Source organism: Microtus oregoni, unplaced genomic scaffold, assembly GCF_018167655.1.
Source record: "Microtus oregoni isolate MIOR12 unplaced genomic scaffold, Mior012 000014F_ref0000157, whole genome shotgun sequence".
Classification (NCBI taxonomy): Eukaryota; Metazoa; Chordata; class Mammalia; order Rodentia; family Cricetidae; genus Microtus; species Microtus oregoni.
In genome coordinates, this window is record NW_024543073.1 from 4,766,154 (window position 1) to 4,784,053 (window position 17,900).

Sequence of the window (17,900 nt, forward strand, 5' to 3'; positions counted from 1 at the left end):
GAGAAAATTGAGATCTTGGGGGTGGGGTGGGATGGGGGTAAGGGGAGATGGGGAGAGAAAAGGGAGAAGGGGAGAATGGGGGGAACTTGGGGAAAAAGGAGGATTGGGATAAAGGAAGGTTGGATAGGGGAGCACGGAAGCACAATTCTTAGTTAAGGGAGCCACCTTAAGGTTGGCAAGAGACTTGAACCTAGAGTGGCTCCCAGATGCCCAAGCCGAGGTCCCCAGTTAGTTCCTTGGGCAGCTGAGGATAGGGAACCTGAAATGACCCTATCCTAGAGCAATACTGACGAATATCTTGCATATCATCATAGAACCTTCATCTGGTGATAGATGGAGACAGAGACAGAGACCCACACTGGAGCACTGGACTGAGCTCCCAAGGTCCCAATGAGGAGCAGAAGGAGGGAGAACATGAGCAAAGAAGTCGGGACCACGAGGGGAGCACCCACCCACTGAGACAGTGGAGCTGATCTATTGGGAGCTCACCAAGGTCAGCTGGACTGTGACTGAAAAAGCATGGGATAAAACTGGACTCTCTGAGCATGGCGAACAATGAGGGCTGATGAGAACCCAAGGACAATGGCATGGGGTTTTGAACCTACGTAATGTGCTGGCTTTGTGGGAGCCTAGCCAGTTTGGATGTTCACCTTCCTAGAAATGGACAGAGGCGGGAGGACCTAGGACTTACCACAGGGCAGGGAACCCTGACTGCTCTTTGGGCTGGAGAGGGAGGGGGAGAGGAGTGGGGGGGGAGGGGGAGAAGGGTGGGAGGAGGGGGCGGGAAATGGGAGGCTGGGAGGAGGAGGAAATTTGTTTTTTTTTTCCTTTTCTCAATAAAAAAAAATTAAATATGCATGTACCAAACAGCACATGGTACCCCATGAATGTGTAACATCATTAGTCATATATTAAAAAATAAATGTAAGCAGGGCATGGTGGCAAACAACATTAATCCCAGCACTCCGGTGGCAGAGGCAGGCAGATCTCCTTTGAGAACAAGGCCAGCTTGCTCTTCAATGTGAGTTCCAGGACAGCCAGAGTTACTCATAGAAACCCTGTCTCAAAGAGATAAAATAAATGTAAAAACACTCAACCCCAAAGAAAGAAGGGGGAATTAAAAGTGCTCAGGAGGCAGTGGCAGATGGATCTCCGTGTGAATTCAAGGCCAGCCTGCTCTATGGATGGAGTTCCAGGACAGCCAAGGCTACATAGAGAAACCCAGTCTCAACACCAAAGAGAGAAAGAGTAAAGAATAGGTGAGACAAACGGAAAACATGAGAAAATGTCAAACCTAAATCTACTGCCCAGTAATTATGTTAAATTTGAATAAGCATCCATGTGAAAGATAGGCCAGTGGCTACTGTGTGGCCAGCCCTTCTCACAGAATTAGAATATACAGTGTGCATACGTGCAGAATGGGGTACAGTGCATAAACCTACATGCGCATAGCTACACCCTATGTACCATGGTTTTGACCAAACAGCAGATTCAGTGAAGTTTTTCTACTTCCTAAATTTATGATTCTTTTCTCCAAGAACTGTGGCTGTAACCATTCCCAATGTACTAGCTTATTCCCCACCTCTCTCCCCTATGGAAGCAGCCTCTTGATTCTCATACCTAGGTTTCGCAGAAAGAGCCTTCCTTTTGTGGACTCCTAACCCCTATGATGTCATCACTGCTCCTGGGAGCTTTGTTTCTTACTGAACTTTTTTGTCATTGTTTTGTTTTTTAAGACAGGTTCTTACTGTGAAGCTTTGATTGTCCTGGGACACACTTCTGTCTGCCTTTGCATTCTAGGTACTAGTATTAAAGACTATACCCCCACACCCAGCTTTTCATGGTCTTAAGTAATCTGTGTATGCATGCCTTTTAACTGCCGAGATGCATCAAAATTCATGAGTTACTATGTGATGTTTCTATGTGTGTAGTTTTAAGATTTAATTTTTATTTTTATACATGTATGCTTTTCACATTCAAGGTAAACATCCCAAACATTTCTCCGTGCTGAAACCATTTTAAAACTTACTATTTTTTTTTTAAAAAAAAAAGTGTGCATAGTGTCATTATCCATACTCACACTACAGTGTACACCAGACAGTCTTATTCCTTTATTTTTGGTGACACTGGTGATAAACCTAGGCCCTTCTGTATGCTAATGTTCTACCTTTGAGCTCTATCCTTAGCCCTTTTTAGCTTTGATACAGAGTATGACTAAGTTGCCCAGGTTGGCCTTGAACTTTTGAACTACCTCATACCATCTCCTGAGTAACCAGGATCTTAGACCTGTGCCAAAAGCCTAACTTCTTTGTGGTTTCTAACTATAACTTAATGCCCATTGCTCAGCCTCTCCCATCCTTTCCCCCCAGCCCCACTACTCTCCTCAGCCTCTGGTAACCACCTTTCTACTCCCAACTTCCAGGGGATCAGCTTTTATAAATTCTGTGAGAGATCATGTGGTACTTCTCTGCCTGTGCTGGTAAATTTCACTCAGCATCATGAGCTCAGTTCCCATCTGTGCTGTCCTAGATGATGGATTTCATTGTTTTGATAGTTGAAATGCACTGCACTCTATGTCTGTGCCACACTTCTAGATGTGTTCATCAGTTGGTCAACATTTAGGTTGATTGCACTTCTTGATATTGCAGATTGTGCTTCAACAAACATGTGAGTGCACATGCTTCATTTGACATTCTGATGTTGTTCATGCTTAGAGGCATCTACACACGACACACACACACACACACACACACACACACACACACACACCCAGGAGTGGGGTTGCAGAATAATACTGTGTTGGATAAACTTTTAATTTTTTTTTGTTTTTTTTTGTTCTTGTTTTTGTTTTTTTCAAGACAGGGTTTCTCTGTGGCTTTGGAGCCTGTCCTGGAACTAGCTCTGTAGACCAGGCTGGTCTCGAACTCACAGAGATCCGCCTGCCTCTGCCTCCCTAGTGCTGGGATTAAAGGCGCGCACCACCATCGCCCGGCTAAACTTTTAATTTTTGAAGCAGTTAGGTGTAAAGACAAATGAGGCAGAAGGCACAGAGATCTGTGCCCTCACATACAAGGCTTTCTGATCCTCCCTGTCTACTATAAAATGGAAGCCACCATGTTGTAAATAATAGAGAACTTACGGAAATAGCCTTGAACTGTACCTAGCACACAGTGGATATGGTTGTATATTTGTCTGAACAAGTGACCTAATGGTTACAAAGTCAAAGACCTGTGGTACTAGAAAAGCCTAGTAAAGGTTCACAGCAAACCTGAGAATTCATGCCAACTTCATGTCTAAGGGGTGTAATGTTTGTCATGTTAGAATGATAGTTCCATGCTGCCAAAGCCCTTAAATCTTCAAAAGAAAATGGTTATCTAGATTGTATGTCAAATTTCCTGATGTCTAAACGTTGAAAATAGTCAAGTATATTGGTCTATGACTATAATCCCAACACTTAGGAACTAAGATTGGAGAATCAAGAATTCAAGGCCAGTTGGCAGTGGTGGCACATACCTTTTGTCCCAGCACTTGGGAGACAGAGGCAGACAGATTTCTGTGAGTTTTTGGGCCAGTTTGGACTACATAGTGAATTTCAGGACAGCCAGGACTATGAAGAGAGATCCTGTCTCAAAAAGAAACAAGAAACAAGAATTCAAGACCAGCCTGCCTTACCACAAATTAGATAGATGTATAGCTCATCTCTGGCTTCTTCCTATCTCACCACCCGCTTTCTTGCAGACTCATAGGTGAGCAGCTTTCCTCTGGCACCACTAGGTGTTTCTGCCCCGCCACAGGCCTTAAAGCAAGAGAGCCACCACACCATGGACCTCTGAAACTGGGAGCCAAAGGAGCTCTTTCTGTGTTAAGTTGTTTAATCACAGCCATTTTGTCACAGGAAAAAAAAACTAACACAAGAACACCAAGTCTCTGAAGATGAATGACAAGGAACACACCAATGGAGCAGAAAGAAAGGAATGAGGCCGTGCTTAACTGAGAGCCATGGGAATGTGTGGGCATGAAGATGATGTACAAGATGTAGTTAGTCAAGATGCTTGCCTAGGGGGAAGAATGAGTATAACCTGTACCCTACAATGGGCATGGATGCAGTTACCATAGCTTAAAGGGTTCTTTGCATGACCTGCTGCCTGTTCAGCTCCGCCCTCCTGACACCCAGCTTATGGGTGCACTATTTTACCAGCCATTGCTGGTTCCAGCACCAGCATGATCTCTTCAAATGCTTCTACCAGGACATCCTGCCCCTCCCAGAACCTGGGCTCACTCCTACTTTCTCTTTAACATTGCTCACTTTTACAATTCATCTTTGTTAGGAGTGTTTGCTGGCATGTATATATGTGCCCACGGAAGTCAAAAGAGGGCATCAGATCCTCTAGACTGGAGATACAGACAAGTTGGAAGCTCCCATGTGGGTGCTGGGAACTGAACCCTGGTCTCCGTAGAGCAATGAAGCTCCTTAATTCTTCTAAGAAACCACGCCTACTCAGGCTAATATGATCCTCTTCCATAACATCTTAGTACCCATCAATTTCCTTTGCTCCTTCCCCATTGTATGATGCTTGAGGATTTTTGTTTGTTTTTGTTTGTTTTCTTTTCTTTCTTTCTTTTTTTTTTTTTTTTTGAGACAGAGTTCCTCTGTGTAACAGCTCTGGATGTTCTGGAATTCACTTTGTAAACCAGTCTAGTCTCAAACTTACAGAGATCTGCCTGCCTCTGCCTTCTGAGTTCTGGAATTAAAGACAAGGCATGCATCACCACTACCTGGCCTTAGTTAGGATTTCTATTGCTGTGAAGAAACACCATGACAGTAACTCTAATAAAACATTTAACTAAGGTGACAACTTACAGTTCAGAAGTTCAGTCCATTATTATCATCATGGGGGCATGCAGGCAGACATGGTGCTGGCTACATCTTGATCAGAAGGCGACAGGAAGTATCTCTGACACTGGGCAGTATCTTGAACACAGGAAACCTTAAAGTCTGCCTCCACAGTGACACACTTCTTCCAACAAGACCATACCTACTCCAACAAAGCCACACTTCCTAATAGTACTACTCCCCATGAGGGGCCAATTACATTCAAACTACCACAGACAGTATATCTTTATTTCTATGTTCTCAGGGACTAATACGGAGGCTAAAACACTCAAGTTAGTTGACCAAGCTAGCAGGTGACTGAGCTAGCAGTAGAGAGGAGGACCACTGTATTACACCAGCATCTCAGAAGAATGTGTACAGTACTATTTTGAGAAGACAGCTATTGTTTAGGACTAAGCTACCCTGGAGAGGCCAATAACAAGGAACTACTGCAAGTCAGGGAAGCTGGGGACAACTTGACACAGACTGAGGTAGACGACAGCCATAGGGAAGCGGTCATGGAGAGGAAAAGAGCTAAACTCCGACATATCAGAAAGTTTCAGGTGGCATGAGGCTCAGCTCAGGCCATGAAGGGAATGTGATTGGTGGCCTCACCTTCAATGCCTAAGCGCTGAGCCCATCACCTGAGGACAACCGCCCCATCTGATAGACCTCGGTCAACAGGTGCATCAAGCCCTGAGAATTCTGACAATCCGATGAAGTATTTCGCCCACCCACCACCCAGCCCCTTAACCCTATCACTCACACACACATACACACACACACACACACACACACACACACACACACACACAGAGAGAGAGAGGGGGGGGGGCGAGGGTGCAGAATGAGGGAGGAACCTTTATATACTTCAAAATGACAAATTTCCAAAATTAAAAACTACTTGGGAGTCTGAATAGTCTTTGGTTTGACTAGACTTTTAAAAAGAATTTACCTTCAGTTTTAAAAACAAAAAAAAAAAGACAAAAAAAAAAAAACAAACTTATCTTGCAGCCCAGTGCCTGTTATTTTCTGTTCCCTGCACCTACTGAACATTTATCTCCACAGGTGAGGAAAAATTATGGATACCGTCAAAATTAATACAGGTTCGGTTTGAAGAAGAGAAGTCACTTGGAAAAGATAAATAACAATTCATTCACAAGGATGGCAAGCATACTGAGGGTAAGGTTTACAGATCGGTTGGGGGCAGGGCTCTTTTCTTATCTCCACAGGAAAATACTCATCTTCAAAGAATTTAAGGGACCCTGAATATTTAATTACTGATGGATGGAAAATAGTTACGACCCACTAAGTATCAACAATTAAATTCTATACATACTGTAAGTATTGATTTTTTTTATATATATTTATATGTTTTATTGAACACTTCTTTATAAATGTGTAGAGCTGGTTTTGGAGTTGGACTATGGCTTAGTCCCTCTTCAATTCCAAGCCTGTTGATAAGAGATATTTCAGAGTTTCTGTCTCAGGTCAGGAGCCATGAAATGGGACAGAATAAGAATAATTTTATACTTGATAAACTTTCTTTGCCTTTCCTCATATCTGTGTCTTTCTTTATATGTCAGTATATGTCCTTGTTGTTAATGTTTAAATTTCCCATAACAAGCAACATATTTTCCTACAGTAATCTTTGAAGTTTCCAGGATGAAGATGGGGCCCCACAACATCAACTCAATCTGGTTTTTATGACGTCATGAATTTTTTTTTAAGTGCTAATATTAGACCTGTTTTTTGGTACCAACTGCAGGAGACAATTTCGAATGATGCACATTTTTGACAACACTCTGGCCGAACCTTCTCAAAACGCTCAGAGACTAGTTATAATTTTCTTAGGTCAAAGGTTAATTTGGGAATTTTACCATCATTTGCTTTCACAGGGGCCCCTAAGAAGAACGTCGCCCCCATGTCAGCTAGAAGCAATCTAAGAGGACGATGTCCCCTCTCCCAACAGAGTTTGCCCACAGGGTTAGGGACATCTTTTAGTGGTTGGTTTAGGGTTGAGGGGATGGGGAGATATTGTACGGAATTAGGGGTATATTCAAAAAAAAAGGGGGGGATTAACTGGTTTGATGGGATGATTGGCATTTGTGACTTACTGTTTTTAGAAAATTATATTGGTACTGTTTCTTGTATATTGATATATTGAATATTGAATGTGAGTGTTCCTACCTCTATTTTTGTATAAGAGTATGCTTATATTGTATGGATACATCTATCATATCACAATGTAAATTTCTACCTTTGATACTATTTATGTAATAACATTGTTTACATTTGATATGTAATGACATTGTTTACAGGTAAAGATCATTGTCTTCATATATTGCACAGTTGTTTATTCTCTTAGTTTTCAAATTAGATAGGTATTGAGAATTATATGTTTGTCATATTTATTTTTAGGTTAATCAGGTGTTTTAGATACATAGAGATTATATTTAGTATAGATAGTATAATCTTCAGCCTCTTTGAAGAGCTGTAGAAAATGGCCTTTAATCTAACCTAGAATTCTGTGCCAACGAGACACAATTACTCCTGGCAACACCACTCTATTCCCAAGAGAACGTTGAGCACCAAAGACACTCCACTGGGAGCTTGTCTTCTTGGCAGAACTGGCCTTTGGGTTAAGAAAAGCCCATACCTCAGCTACTGACTAAGATATGAAACAGGATTGTCTTATCTTGCCAAGACAGGGTAGGATAATTCTAAGAAAATTCCTTGCATTTGATAATGGTATGTCAGTTATGTTAGGCCTTAGCCAAAGTTGGTTGACTCAACATTGCAAACGAGACTTTGGGTGATTGCCCAGGTAGTCAGTTGTCTCTGTCATTTGTTGCACATTTTGGATATCTCTCATTTGTTAAGTAATATTTATTCCCTTCTCAGATCTTTGATGGAGTTGAAGATTATTTAATTGTAGTTACTCTCTACATTATTTAGACTCCTTGAGATAGAATGTCTAGCAAAACTTTTGTTCTCAATATTGTTTGTTATATTTATCATTTGTTATTATTGTTTATAGTTATATTTGGTTTAGTTCTGTCTTATTTAGACAAAAGGGGGAGATGTAGGGTTAAGCCAGCCCCTTTGGGGGTGGGTTTGCCTCGGGCGAATGCGTTTGGATAAATCAGATGCTCGGGAGGCAGCTCGTCCCTTTTCCTGCCTCCTGTGAAACGGCTGCGCGGTAACCTCGGTTCTGTAAGTTTATTTAAACATTAAAGCTGCATATATTCTTTAATATCTGCCTTGCATTTATTTACGCCGATACACACACACACACACACACAGAGAGAGAGAGAGAGGGGGGGGGCAAGGGTGCAGAATGAGGGAGGAACCTTTATATACTTCAGAATGACAAATTTCCAAAATTAAAAATTAGAAAAAATACTTGGGAGTCTGAATAGTCTTTGGTTTGACTAGACTTTTAAAAAGAATTTACCTTCAGTTTAAAAAAAAAAAACAAACAAACAAAAATAAAACTTCTCTTACAGCCCAGTGCCTGTTATTTTCTGTCCCCTGCACCTTCTAAACAGAATTGTTTGACATAAGCCATGTCCAGAAGAGGGCAGCAGAGTAAAACTTTGATTTAAAGGGCTTCTTAGTGTGTTGACTTTGCTACGAAAAATTAAATTCTGTTATTCCCTACTCAAAACTATAGCATAAATTCCAGAGATCTCCTCAGAAATCTGAAAGACACACAAAAATCATCAATAATTCCATTTTTTTTTCCAACTAGAACCTGGATTTGGTATTTATCTCCTGCCTAGAAGGACATGCCTATTCCTCCCGTTTTCAGCCATGTGCAGAGAGGAAAGACACTGCTGCCTTCCTGCCGGGGCTCCTGCTCTCAAGACCACTTCATTGCTGGCTTCCAGTCATCTGCCCATCCATCCATTTATCCAACTGTCCACGCATGATCCTGCCAGTCATGGTTCTTTGAGCTCTGCAGATATTCCTAACAAAACTTCTCCAGAAAATACTGAATTTAAGAACATATTTTATGTGGGGTGGTGTGGCACATTCCTTTAATCCCAGCACTCGGAAGGCAGAGGCAAGTAGATCTCTGAGAGTCCAAGGCCAGCCTTGTTTACAGAGCAAGTTCCAGGACTGGCTTCATAGTACTGGGAAACCATGTCTCAAAAAAACAAAAAATACATATTATAAAGAACACATGTGGGCTGCAGAGACGGCTCAGAGGGTAAGAGCACTGGCTGCTCTTCCAGAGGTCCTGAGTTCAATTCCCAGCAACCACATGGTGGCTCACAACCATCTGTAATGAGACCTGGTGCCTTCCTTGCCAGCAGTACATTGTATGCTTAACTTAAAAAAAAAAAAAAAGAACACATGTCACAAACAAGATGGGTTTGTTTCAGGAATATAAAGATGGTTCAACATACACAATATACATACAATATAGCACATAAAATAGAATCAAAGCTAAGTATCACAAGATCATCTCCATAAATGTAGAAAAAGCCTGCCACTTAAGTTCAACATCCCTTCACAATAAAAGCCCTGAAGAAACTAGGAACAAACAGAGCATATCGCAATAACATACACAACAGACCTACAGTCAATACTACTGAAAACATGTTTTCTAAACATCTCTGCTCTTACTTAATATACTGCTTGACATGTTAGCTAGAATAATAAAGCAAGAGAAAGAAATAAAAGGACTTCAAATAGGAAAGGAAGACATCAAACTATTCCTGTTGTAGATGGTATAACCCTATGCTTAAGAAACCCTAAGGATTCCACCTGAAACTCTTGACTATAACAAACAATTTTAGTAAAGTATCAGGATATGAAATCAACATAAAAATCAGCAGCTTTCTATATAGCTCTAGGAAATCTGCAAAGAAAGACACCAGTAGGGGGAAAGATCTTATTCATGACAGCTTTCGAAAAGTAAAACACCTAGTAACAAACCTAATCAAAGAGCTGAACATCATCACAACAATACTTTAAAACTGAAGAAATATGAGCTCGCTCAGTGGTTAAAAGCACTTGCTCTTCAAGAGAACAAAGGTTCAATTCCCAGCACCTACATGATGGCTCACAGCCATCTGTAACCCCAGTTCTAGGGGATCCTATGCTGTCTTCTGACCCTCAAGTGCACCAGGCATGCATATGGTGAGAATACATACATGCAGACAAAATACTCATACCCATGAAATAAAATAAGGAAACTGAAAAAGACATTAGAAGACGAAAACACTTCTGTGCTCAAGAATTAGCCAAATTTTCATTGGCAAAAGCAGTATATAGATTCTATAACATCTCTATCAGAATATTCTATCACCTTCTATCAGAATCTGAACTCTGTGATTCACAGAAGTAGAAACTAGTCCTAAAATTCACATGCAAGCACAGCTGTGTTTAAAGAGCCAAAATGATCCTAAGCAGAAAAACAAGCCCAGAGGTGTCACAACCCCTAACCTCAACTTACATTATTAGAGCCACCGTAACAAAACCAACAAGATTTCAGGAGGGAAAAAACAACCATACCAGTAAACCAATGAAACAGAATAGAGGGCCTGGGAATAAACCCGCACAGCTACAGTACCTAATTATTGACAAAAATGAACAGTTAGCCATTGCGGTCGGAATGTAAACTGGTGCAGCCAGTCACTATGGAAATTGCTATGGGGTACTCACACACACATGCACACGGACACACACACATGCACACGGACACATGCACACACACTTAAAACAGAACTACCACATGACTACTAGTTTTGTCTCTCCTGAGTATGCACCTGAAGGATTCAAAGTACACCATGGAGATATTTGCACACTCACATTTACCATGGCACTACTCATGATAGCCATGATATGAGACCTGTTCCGATGTCCATTAACAGGTAAACAGCTAAAGAAAATCTGGTATATAGCACTATGATATTCTAGCCAGCCATAAAGAAGAATGAAAGTAAGATATTTGCAGGAAAATGGATGGAACTGAAAATCATAATTTTAAGCAAAATAATCCAGATTCAGGAAGACAAATATCACATTTTCTCTTATGTGCAAAATCTATACTTAAATATATATATAATACTATATATACTTAAATATATGTGTGAATGAATCAAACTATAAGAATGATTATGAAGAGAGAGCAGGGAACAGGAGGGAGCAACATGGGAGTTAGAAATAAAGTGTACAATACGTTTTCTCTAATGTCTGGAATCTATATTTAACAATATATGCATATATATGACATGAAAGCAGAAGATGACCGTCTTCAAGGAGGAAAGACACCAGCAAGGCAGGATAGAAGAAGAGTATGATGCTGGTAGGAGGAATACAAACACAGTTTAAGATTTATATGAATGCAAATGGCACAATGAAACCCATTTCATTGTAGGAAACTGAAAAATTAATTACAAATTTAAATATATAGTAATAGAATGTTTTGAACAATTTCACACTGAAAAATCTGAAAACCTAGACTAAATGAACAGATTTCATTAAAAAAAACTTGCCAAATGTTACACAAGAAGAAATGAAGTTTTGAATAGTCTTTTCATCTGTTGCAAAACTAAACTCAGTGTCAAAGTGAACTACAAACCCAGACAGTTCTGCTGGGAAGTTCAATACAAAAACTTAAAAAGAGCCGGGCGGTGGTGGCGCTCGCCTTTAATCCCAGCACTCGGGAGGCAGAGGCAGGTGGATCTCTGTGAGTTCGAGACCAGCCTGGTCTACAGAGCTAGTTCCAGGACAGGCTCCAAAGCTACAGAGAAACCCTGTCTCGAAAAACCAAAAAAAAAAAAAAAAAAAAAACAAACAAAAAAAAACTTAAAAAGGAAAAAAATATTGGTTAACAGCAATAGCATATATAACTAGCTGTAGGGTCTTACCAAAGAGACGCTCCTAAGTTAGTAGATTTATCTCGAACTCCTAGAGATGTGTCAGTCAAGATGCCTTGAGAAGGCATGCCTATAATTCCTACAATAACAGAAGAATGCATATAAAACAAGCAGTCCACCATCTTGGTAACTATTAGGGGAAACATTTGGTCTATCATTCACTGAAAATTAAGATGAAAGTTTTCAGAAAGTCAAAAATAAATATTCCACAAATTACAACTACCAGAGAATTTAAAAACTCACTCAGAATACTATGGATCTACAGGAACGAACAAAGGTCCATCCGTGCCCCAAAATAAAACCTGCAGAAAACATGTCACCGCTGACAACCGCTGAGTCCGGATGGTGAGGACCAGACAGAAGTAGTACAAGTAGCATACTTTTAGCTTTAGCTATCACAGTTTTATTCTAAGAAGAATGTTTCCACAAGTTCCTCACTGAACTAAAAATTGATTTTAATACTAAAGCACCAGAGATGCCTGGTGGTGGTGCCGCGCACCTTTAAGCCCCTCACTTGGAAGGCAGAGGCAGGCAAAGCTCTATGAGTTCGAGCTCAGCCTGGTCTACAGAGCAAGTTCCCAGACAGCAGAGGGCTACACAAAGAAACTCTGTCTCAAAAAACAAAAAGAGCACCAGAGCAATATACTTGATATAAGTAAAGATTCTATTAATTCTTAATTACTTTTGGTTCTCTGCAAATTTGGAGATCATAAGGACATTCTCTCCATATGCCACCAGTAAGTCTGGAAAACACATCCTGGAACTGAACCACCTTCACTAAGCAGGTCAGATAAATCTGATCCATAGCATTGCTAAAAGCAGAGTCCAGGAGGAAAGCCTCTAAATTTGTCCACAGCCATCACGGCACTGGAGTAAGATAAAAGGAGATACAGGTAGTCACTCCTGCATTTTCTTCTCTGGAATAGAGCAAATCAGCTCCAAGGCCACAGGCCGGCATTCTCACTAAATCTGAAACATTTGTTTTCAATTTCAGGTTGGGGTTCATCTTCACTCTCAGGAACAGGGAAGTCAATCCTCCACCCTAAAGAAACAGCAGCAACACATCCACATTTTAATAAACACATGTTGAATTGAAGCTGGTTCAGGAATTCTGATAGGCTGTCTGTCCTCACTGGAACTGAGCCTTGTCCAAATCTCTTGTGTGGACACCTGACCTATCGATACACTGGGTACTTCCTGTGTACACTGGGTGAGTTCTAAAAGTTCTCTCAAATGTCACCTATGGAGGGGACGGCTTCTCACTGTTTGGTCGGAAAACTGGATAAAAAGACATCCAACTCAAGATTACAGACCCATATCTCTGATATAACTTCTAAACAAAATCTTACCTAAAGAATCCAATAATATAACACAGAATAATATATCGTGATCAAATTAATCCAAGGACAGAAAGCTTAATTGTCACTTGGGTGCTGGGAGTAAGAACAGGTGGGAATGGTCAGAGAAAGTTGTAAGGGGATTTTGAAAATGATGGATATGTTTGCAATCTTGATTTTGATTAATGCATGCACAAAAGACTTAGCAAATGCTTCACTTTAAGTGTGTGCGGCTTGTCATACACCAACTATATCATTAAAAGCTCCTTTAGAAAACATTCTGCCCAGTAGTTTTGCCTTTGAGTATTTAGGAGAATGAAGTGCAAACAGCGTTTTTTGTTCTTACATTTATAGATTCACATAGCGTTTCAATGACTTTAGGGGTTAAGAACACTTTTGCAGAGGGCCAGGGTTCGGTTCCCAGCAGCCACATGGTAACTCACAACCAATTATAACTCCAGTTCCAGAGGATCTGATGTCTACTGACCAACGCAGGCACCAGATAAACACACGACGCATGTGCTTCATGCAGGCAAATCACCAATACACACGTACTAACTAAATCCGTGTTTTAAAAAACCTCTTTGAATGGACTCGCTCTTAGAAGCGCCTGACGTCTACGTTGGGCAGAAACCTGTTCGGGAAGACACCAGCTGCGCCGAGGCGGTGAGAGAGGAGGGGCTGAGCCAGACTGAGGGCCACGGGAAACACAGCTGATAGGTGCTGGCCAACACAGAAACAAGACCGGGGGAGAGAGCAGGGCTCCTAGGGCGCGTTCCTAGAGGGCAGGATGCTCTGAAGCCCGGTGAGTCTTCGCGCACAACCAAGATCGGTGTACACGTGGGAGGGAAAACGCAGAGACCGAGAGCGGGCGTCGCGGGCACCTCCAGCTTGCGAGCCCCGGGCAGCTGCGGGGACCCAGAGGGCGGAGGTGCGGAAGGCGGGACCGCGCAACCCAGCTCCTCCCTTGGCGGAGCGGGCGGGGGACTTCGACCCACCTCTCCCGAGCCCTCCTCACCACCGCCCAGGCCAGCAGCCCTGCCCGGCGGCCTGCTGCGGGGTGTGCGTCCGCGATGGCGCTGCTCCGTTCCGCGGATCGTGTTTAACCTAAGCCACAACCCGCGGTGAGAGGACGGAACGGCGAGACCTCGCGACTTCCCTCAATCCTCCGTGCTGCCAAGATTGCTAGGCCCAAGGCTGCCGGCGGGGCGAGGCGGGCGGGCCGTGGAGCCTGGGGTGGGTGGAGCCTGGGGAAGCCGAGGCTGAGGCCCGCGGGATGAAGGGGCGGAGCCTGGGGTGGGTGGAGCCTGGGGAAGCCGAGAGTGAGGCCAGTGGGACCAAGGGGCGGAGTCTGAGGTGGGAAGAGCCTGAGGAAGACAAGGCTGAGGCCAGCGGGACTAAGGAGCGGAGCCTGGGGTGGGTGGAGCCTGAGGAAGCCGAGACTGAGGCCAGCGGGACTAAGGAGCGGAGCCTGGGGTGAGTGGAACCCGGGAGGGGGCAGCCAAAGTTTTGAGGAGGGCGGAGCCAGGAGGAGCCTAAGGTGGGTGGAGCTTGGAACAATCAGAGGAGTGAGATGGGCGGGACCTAAAGTGGGTGGAGCCCAAAGTAGGCGGAGCCCGAGAGTAGCAGAGAGGTTAGGTCTGCGGGTAGCTGGCCACCCGAAGGGGGCGGGGCTTGTGTTCTTTTTCCCAGCGCGCACCGCGCTGCGGGGTCTCACGCGCGCTTTTTACCTCTCCTGTCAGCGTTTGCACGCAAGTGGAAGCTTACAAAGTGGGGATGTGACCTTTTCTCAGCCCCGTCGTCGTAGTTAGGTGCTTGACCATCCTCAGAAAAGTCAGGTTTATTCTCACCGCTCCGTAGAAGGACGTTTTGTGTTGCAAATTGCTCAGATGAGGTAAGAAGGACTGATGCACAGAAACGTGCAGAAAATACTGCAGGCCAATCCGGATGGGTCGCCTCGGGCCTGTCACTGCCTGGCGTTTCAGAGCGTGCTGCTAACCTCAGTCAGTGCACGCAGTACCCACTTAGCTCCTGAAAACCGTTTTCTGAAAAACTGAGACACCCCAGCGCTTTTCCGAAACTTCATACTCCAGAGACCTGGGTTTGGGCGCATCGTTACTGTAGAATTGAGAAGAGACAGTTGCCTCCTTTTGGTTCAGAAGCAACAGTTCAAAAAAAAAAAATTTTTTTTTTTCTGGAAGTAAAAGTGGTAATAATAGTCAAAGAAGTTACCGCTCCCTGGAGACTAGGGATGCTAAGTTGACTTAAGTTTACCTTTGAAGAGAACACACCTATGAGAAAAAAACGAGTTCATGAGGATTCTTCTTATTTGAGAACATTCAAGTAGCTGTTGAATGTTTTGAGGAAAACTGAGTTATGCTTCTGACCCTTCCATTTACAGCTAGAAACACCATAAAGTTTCTTTACAGAAACACAATAAAGTATGTTAGTGCTCAACAGCATGTTGAACAGAATAGACCTTTTCATAAATACTGACTACTTGGAAAGGGCGGTTATTGTTGAGAGTTAGGTAGCTTGGAGCTTTTCCAATTGCTTTTCCTCACGTCCTTGGAGCTTTCCCAAACAACTGTTTTTTCCTAACGTCCTCTCAGGCCGTTGAGGCCAATAGCCCAGAAAGCATCAAGAGCACCGACTTGAGTCAGTTGATAGGGAGTACATGGAAACTTTCCCCATTTCTCATATCCTTCCATACATTCCAGAGAAGTCCAAAGACAAAATTGTCCCGTGTGCACATGGACTAGGAATGTTACTGAAGGTTTCCCAGGCTCTATTTTTTTTTCACATAAAGTTTTCATTGATTCTTTGAGAATTTCGTATCATGCATCCCAATCCCGCTCATTTCCCGGTCCTTCCATGTCCACCCTACACTCTTGTAGCTTCTCCCACCCCAATAAAATTTTAAAAATAAAATGAAAACATTGTGCTCCTCTGTCTTTCCCACCTCTCCATCATATATTCTTTGTCATAGTAGCCTGGGAGCTGAGGCGAGTCACAAAGTCTACTCTTTGCCCAAACAGCTTGACTTGCAAATGTTCATTGCAATGAGCTGAAACAATGGGTCTGGTTCAAAGCCTCTGACTTCTAGTACACCATCGATAGTGGACCCTCACTGAAACTTCACTATTTTGCTGTTGCCCCTAGTCATGGAGACCCTGTGGTTACGGTTCAGCAGAACCAGTCCCTTTGCCCACTCTAGCAGGTCATAGATGGGGTAGATATTGCGGTGGGCCAACTCAAAGCCCTGGATATGGGCCTGGATGGTAGCTGGTTTGGCCATTCGGGCCTCCACCGAAAGCCATGCGAGTGCTTAGGATCAGGGTCAACATCTGAGGCCACTTCGCTGCCCCAGGGCCCTGCTGCCATCGAGACCACACAATTCTGAGTGGCCCACACTGCCACCCAAGGCCATGCTAACATCAAGGCCCAAGTTGCAGCTGAGGGCCATGTGTGGGTCCATGGCTGTACTGCCGCTGGGGTCTATGTTGAGGCAAATGTCATGCCAATGCCTGGAGTCTGAACCACCTGGGGCCATGTTGATATCCAAGGGCTGTGCTGTTGCTGGGGCCATACTAATCCAAATGGCCTACACTGCCACCTGAGGCTGTGGTGACGTCTGGGCAGGCTCTGTTTTTAAATAACTGCTGGAGAGTAGTTACGGAAGTCAGCCCCACTTCTTCCTCTTTCTCTCGGAGGTGGCCTCAGCGGTGTGCAACGCAGCCATGGCCAAGATTAAGGCTCGGGACCTGCGCGGCAAGAAGAAGGAGGAGCTGCTAAAACAACTGGACGATTTGAAAGTGGAGCTATCCCAGCTTCGCGTCGCCAAGGTGACAGGCGGCGCAGCGTCCAAGCTCTCCAAGATACGAGTTGTCCGCAAATCCATCGCCCGTGTTCTCACCGTCATTAACCAGACTCAAAAGGAAAACCTCAGGAAATTCTACAAGGGCAAGAAGTACAAGCCTCTGGACCTGCGACCCAAGAAAACTAGAGCCATGCGCCGGCGGCTCACCAAGCACGAGGAGAAGCTCAAGACAAAGAAGCAGCAGCGGAAGGAGAGGCTGTACCCGCTACGCAAGTATGCGGTCAAGGCCTAATGGAAGGGCAATAAAGTGCAAGACTGGCTAAAAAAAAAAAAAAAAAAAAACTGCTGGAAACAATCGGATCTCTTGACTGCTTCCAGAGCCTGGTGAGCCAAAATCTCAACACCTACTAGGAGTTCAGAATCACAGGGTGGAGCTGCTTAAAAACAGACGCCACCAGCAAAGTTTCTTTAAACCAGAAGACGTGCTTTGTAAGACCTTGGGCTTCAGGGCTACTTGAGCAACTCACTGATTTCTGAAGGAAGAGGTGTCTTGTCACTAAAGGACTGGCAACAAGGGGAAGTTGTGGCTATGTATTCTGGGAACAGCTCAGTACTGCCAAAAAGTCCTTCTGTGCCGATCAAGTTCAACAAAATGCCTAGCCTTGTAGTCAGAGCAAAGGTATGAATCTGAAACCAAATTTCCACACCTTTTAAAATTATAATCCCATAATTAACCTTATGAATTATGTTGTGTGTTGAAAACTATATTACAATGTTTGGTGGGATAATTGTGTTTTGAGGGCCATCTTTTTGGTCATGAGACTCTCCCAATATGAATTTTCTTCTTTCCTTCTTTGCCAATAAAAGAAAAAAAGAAGCCTGAAGTTCAGATTCATCTATTCCCATTTAAGTCTACATTAGCCATTAACAAAATGCACTTTAAAAAATACTCTCCAGTGATATCAAATCATAGTTAA

General features: G+C 43.3%; 1 protein-coding gene across 1 annotated transcript; it reads left to right on the forward strand.

Moving 5' to 3' along the window:
• The first annotated feature begins 16,816 nt into the window (after window positions 1–16,816).
• LOC121455804 (60S ribosomal protein L35) lies at window positions 16,817–17,269 on the forward strand. Its single transcript, XM_041663492.1, has one exon. It carries the CDS (start codon window positions 16,844–16,846, stop codon window positions 17,213–17,215), a length of 372 nt encoding a protein of 123 aa, XP_041519426.1. The 5' UTR covers window positions 16,817–16,843; the 3' UTR covers window positions 17,216–17,269.
• Window positions 17,270–17,900: the final 631 nt, after the last annotated feature.

Excerpts from the sequence above, each read along its gene's own strand:
- LOC121455804 (XM_041663492.1), top strand. The coding sequence starts at position 16,844 with ATGGCCAAGATTAAGGCTCGGGACCTGCGCGGCAAGAAGAAGGAGGAG.